The sequence below is a fragment of the Pinus tabuliformis genome, chromosome 6, assembly GCF_031772625.1.
Source record: "Pinus tabuliformis cultivar Carrire ecotype Pingquan chromosome 6, CPIR1, whole genome shotgun sequence".
Lineage (NCBI taxonomy): Eukaryota > Viridiplantae > Streptophyta > Pinopsida > Pinales > Pinaceae > Pinus > Pinus tabuliformis.
In genome coordinates, this window is record NC_142292.1 from 469,337,603 (window position 1) to 469,343,187 (window position 5,585).

The following is a 5,585-nucleotide window of genomic DNA, read 5'->3' on the forward strand; positions in this document are numbered from 1 at the left end:
CAACCTTGGCAAATCGACAAGCTGGAAGGAGTCCTAGCTAAGGTGCAGCATAATAAAAGCCTGGGCATCCAGGGAGGCAGTCCATGGGATGGAAAAAAGTTACTCAAGGATCTCAAGAAAAGGGGACGAAAGACTGAACTCCAGCGCACCATAGCAATAGGTGAAATACTTATGGAATCAGGGCGATTCCCTAAGTTGACAAAGTTTTACAAACCCAAATCATAGTTTCCATGAAGTTAATATCATGGAATGTGAGAGGACTCAACAGTCCCTCAAAACACAGAATGATCAAACATTTGATACAGCAAGAAAAACCTACCATAGTTTTTCTGCAAGAAACCAAAAGCAACACAGATGCTATTGAACGAATCCGGGGCAAAATCTGGGCGGGAAGCAGGGCCATTTCTGTGGATGCCTCCGGAGCCTCAGGTGGTCTAGCTATTCTATGGAACCCCCAGATCATTACATTATATGACTTCCACGCCACTCTCCATCTCATTCAAGCCTCCTTCCACCTCGTGGGCACTGGTATACATGGTCATCTCACAAATGTTTATTTTCCTCAATTAGTTCAGCAAAAAATAGAACTTCTGGAAACACTCGCACTTCTCAATGAAAACAGACAATTCCCGCTATGGATCGGGGGTGGTGACTTCAATATAATAACTTCTATGACAGAGAAACAGGGAGGCCGAATCGGACTTGACAGTGATAGTGAAAGCCTCAAAGATTTCATTCAAACCAATCACCTCATGGACATTCCTACCTCTAATGGAATCTTCACATGGACAAACAAGCGACGAGGCATTCAACACATAGCCTCCCGTCTTGACAGATTCTTTCTCTCTGACAATGCAATCCATCTAGGCGGGGACTTCCACGCGTCTATCCTGCCCCACAGTGGGTCTGATCACTGGGCAATTTTGCTTCAATGGTCCAGACCAGGCAATCAATGCAACAGACCCTTCAGATTTGAAACGTTCTGGCTCACAAACGCCACTTTCAGAAAGGTAGTCAGCGACGCTTGGGCAGCCTACATTCCGCCGCAGGGGGCCAAAATGTATCAATTCCAACAAAAACTAAAAAATCTGAAATCTGTTCTCAAAGTCTGGAATCGCACAAGTTTTGGCAACATTCAGGAAAAGCGTTCCCAATTAGAGCAGCAAATGAGCAAACTCCAACAAAATCTAATTCTCCATGGCAGAACAGAAGAACAAGCTCAACAGGAACAGGAACTTTGGAACCAAATCGAAGAACGCAGGAAGCAAGAAGAAATACTCTGGCGGCAAAACTCGAGAATCAACTGGCTCAAAGAAGGGGAGAAGAATACAAAATTCTTCCACAAGACCACCATTCAAAGGTGAATGCATAATAATGTAGCGTTCATCAATAACCAACAAGGCGATAGGATTGAAAAGCATGAGGATATGGAGAAGGAGTTCATAGGATATTTTAAAGAAATCTTAACAGAGCCCATTGAGAACAGGGAAGCAGCAATTCGGGCCATCACACAGCACATTCCAAGCATCATAACTGAAGATCACAACAATAGATTTCTCTAGCCCACTACCCTGCAAGAAGTTGAAGAAGCCATGGCCCAACTCAAGGATGGAAAAGCGCCGGGTCCTGATGGCTTCACAGCCAATTTTTTCCACGAATTCTGGGACCTCATCAAGACTGAAGTATGGAATTTGGTTGAAGAATCCCGAAGTATGCATTGGATCCTCCCGTCTCTCAATACCACCTTTCTAGCTCTGGTTCCTAAAGGTGAAGAACCCAATAGGCCGGAAAATTTTAGACCTATCGCACTCTGCAATGTCATATACAAGCTAATTTCAAAGCTTATTGCAAACAGGCTCAAACCTCTCTTACCCCTGCTCATATCTCTAGAACAGACCGGATATGTGGAAGGTCGGCAGATTATGGACGGCATCATACTATCAAATGAGGTCATACACTCTTTAAAGATTCTCAAGAAACCAGGTATGATTCTAAAACTAGACCTTTCCAAAGCTTTTGATAAGCTAAGTTGGAATTTCATTCAAAAAATGCTTCTAGCCTTTGGATTCAGTGCAACTTGGACCAGGTGGATAATGAATCTTATTACTTCCCCTAGTTTTTCAGTTCTTTTGAATGGATCTCCCTCTTCTCCCTTTCGGCCCTCCCGAGGCATAAGACAAGGGGACCCTCTCTCTCCTTTTCTCTTTGTTCTAATGGCTGAGGGTCTCAGCAGATTACTCAAAGCAGCTATAGCCTCTCACAAGCTTAAAGGCATTTCTCTTCATGGTCTCAACCCGCTGTCCCATCAACAATTCGTGGATGACACCATGTTATTTGGCCATCCTTCCTCAAAAGAAGCCTCTATGTTTAAATCGCTCCTCTCCCTATACTCTGATGCCTCTGGTACCTCCATCAACGCCTCCAAGTCGCAGCTCTTCTTTTTCAACACCCCTCCCTCCACTCAAAGGAACATTGCCAGAATCTTGGGATTCACCATTTCCCATCTGCCTTCTAAATATCTTGGAGCACCCCTCTCAGCTTCAGCCATTAAAAACGCTTCATGGAGATCCCTCCTTGACAAGTTAGAATCAAAACTTTCTTCATGGACCTTTCGTGCTCTCAACATGGCAGGTAGATTGGTCTTGATTAAGTCTGTCCTTCAAGCTATGTCGCTGTACCTCTTCTCCACCCTGGCAGCTCCAAAATGGGTACTCAAAGCTATCCGCAACTTACAACGCAATTTCCTTTGGGGATCCACAGGCAGGAATCGAAAATGGGTCCTTGTGAATTGGAAAGATGTGTGTAAACTCAAAACAGAGGGTGGACTCGGGCTTCGAGATCCACTTCAAAGTAACAACACTATGGGAGCCCGTCTGTGGTGGAACTGGCTCTCCAAGCCTCATTCACCTTGGGCCCGCTTATGGCAAGCAAAGTATGCTATGGGAAGTCAATGGCAAGATCTAATAAGAATCAACCCCAGTGCCCAAGGCTCTCCAATCTGGAATGCAGCTAAGATACACAGTAGTTTCATACAGGAACACAGTTTTTGGGAAATACACTCTGGCACGTCCGCCAAGTTCTGGGAGGATTCGTGGCAGCAGCTTCCCAAACTGGCAAATCTATTCCAGATGCCACTTTGGCACTCGTATTTGCAGCAAGAAAACCTGATTCAGGTGCAACAATTCTGGCAGCAAACGCAGCAACAAGACTACCGAACATGGAGACCTGTAAACAGCTGGCAAAGGGACTGGGCAGGAGAAACATACTCCGACTTGGACCAGGAACTCACACAACGTAGAATACGCTACTCCAACCAACAGGACAAGCTCAGATGGGGTCACAAGCACAAAGGCACATTCACCACCAAAGAAGCACATCAGCTGCGTTACTCAAACAACCAAGGGAATCAAGACCAAATTTGGGCACGAGTCTGGCTTCCAGGGCTTTGGCCCAAAATTTCAACCTTCCTATGGCTGCTCAGTAAAAGACGGATACTTACTTGGGATAACCTGATAAAACGAGGATTCATTGGGCCCTCTAGATGCCCAAATTGTAATCTTCATACTGAGACAATCAACCATCTAATGGAGTCCTGTCCTCTAGCACAGCAGCTCTGGGAGAAGGTGGAATACTGCAACAAAAGAACAGCACCAAGGGGTGAGGATGTAACGGACAATATTAGGAACTGGGACAAGAACCCATTCCGAAGCCAACTCCTCAACACTTTATGGGATCTCATTCCAGGTTTTCTGTACTGGCTCCTCTGGAAAGAGCGTAACTCACGCATCTTCAACAGTACTTCCCGGACTATAGACGCTCTGTGGCTTATATACAAAAGAAATATCCAGGAAACCTTAGCCATAAGAACCTGGTTTGACACTGATATGCCGGAAGTGCAACACGAAAGGGAAATATTTAAAGAATGGAATCTTGACCTCTCAACCTTTGCAAAGGTCATTACACGTCCCCCCTGCAGCTCCACCTCCCCGACCTCTTGGGCCCCACCAGCTCTCAACTCTTTCAAGCTCAACTTTGATGGAGCAGCAAAGGGTAATCCTGGTCCGGCAGGCTATGGAGGAATCATAAGAAGTCACACAGGCACACCCATGCATATTTATTATGGATTTCTAGGCAAAGATACTAATAATGTAGCAGAAATGGAAGGACTTTGGCAAGGGTTATGTTTTGCAGACCAGCACAGCTTCTTTCCACTTGAGGTTGAAGGTGATTCTCTCATCTTAATCAATGCAGCCAAGAAAATCCAAGCAGGAACAACAACGGACAAAGTAGCAACCAGCTGGAGACTTTTGAGCAGGTTGGAATCATTGGAAGCTAAGCTTACAAATCCACATAGCATCACCTTTCAGCATGTGCGAAGAATAGCAAATCAGGTAGCCGATAGATTGGCTAACCAAGGAGTCTCTCAGACATTAACTTACTTTTCAAGTCCCCTGGACACAGTTGAAGATGATCAACTCAAAAAGGACTGCATCACTTTGGTGCAAAAGGATCTCTCCCCCCCGGATGCGGGTGGTTGTTAGGAACATAGGGCTCATGGCTTGTCTGCAGGGCATCTGGCCGCCCGGACAAGCCATGTATCTCAGGAGGACAAGCCATAAACGTTCAGGCATGCAGCATTTAAGGTATGCAGTTAAGGTTTACTGCAGCGACGTCTCTTCGGCATTCATTGCCTGCATTGAGAAAGGTAACATGGCGCTTTATAGCCGGATGGTTTCAGACATTCCCCCGCATTTTTCGATTGCTCCTGTTCTGATCTTGAAGGAAGTGGCGGAGGCTCATTGTTTCGGCTCTCTGCCAGGCTATGAGAGCGACTGTGAGGGTCCAGAGGCCGTCGACTTGGGCAATTGGAGAGTTTACGGGCAGTTTGGGTGTGATCCAGGGAGATTGGAGGTGTTGCGAACCCGCCTTCCGCATTGTGGTTGGGGGATTGGGTATCCAGTTCAGAGGGATAATCCAATTCAGAGGGAGATTGGAGGAGTTGCGAACCTGCCTTACACTCGCCAACCACCCATTTCCAATATGCAGCCGGAACGTCAGAGGGGAACCAGTCGACGGGGTAGCTTCAGTGGAAGAGCCCTTTCGCCCTCTTCCTCAATTGAGGAATCTTCTGAACGCAGAAGACCGAGGGGAAGGCCTCCGGGCAGAGGAAGAATGGCGGAACCTCCAGCAAGAATGGAATGTGGACATACTGAACACCCTATGGTAAGATATCGTCTTCCATGCAATTTATCCAATTCCACTTTCTTCATTACAGTTTCAGTGGAGCACTGTAGTAATCCGTGGGAAGAAGAGGAAGCCCCTCGAGTCAACCCTCCGCGTATTCCTGGGATTGTTCCCACAGTGGAAATGGAATTTCCTGCCATTGACATGCTGAGGCCTGTTCTTGATCCTGGAGCCGGCCCGAGTGAGCCAGTGCAACGCAATACTGGTAAGGCAATACTCCAGCCTCCCTGCTACAAGAAGGAGGATGAACCGCAGACTACGGAAGAAGATTAGCTTGCCCGGCTTGCGCTCCAGGTTCCTCTGCACGAATTTTTCTCTCTGTCAGCTCCCTTCGCGATCTT

General features: G+C 46.6%; 1 protein-coding gene across 1 annotated transcript; it reads left to right on the top strand.

Moving 5' to 3' along the window:
* The first annotated feature begins 284 nt into the window (after positions 1-284).
* Positions 285-1,364, top strand: LOC149259353 (uncharacterized). The gene has a single exon (XM_089453952.1). It carries the CDS (start codon positions 285-287, stop codon positions 1,362-1,364), a length of 1,080 nt encoding a protein of 359 aa, XP_089310078.1.
* Positions 1,365-5,585: the final 4,221 nt, after the last annotated feature.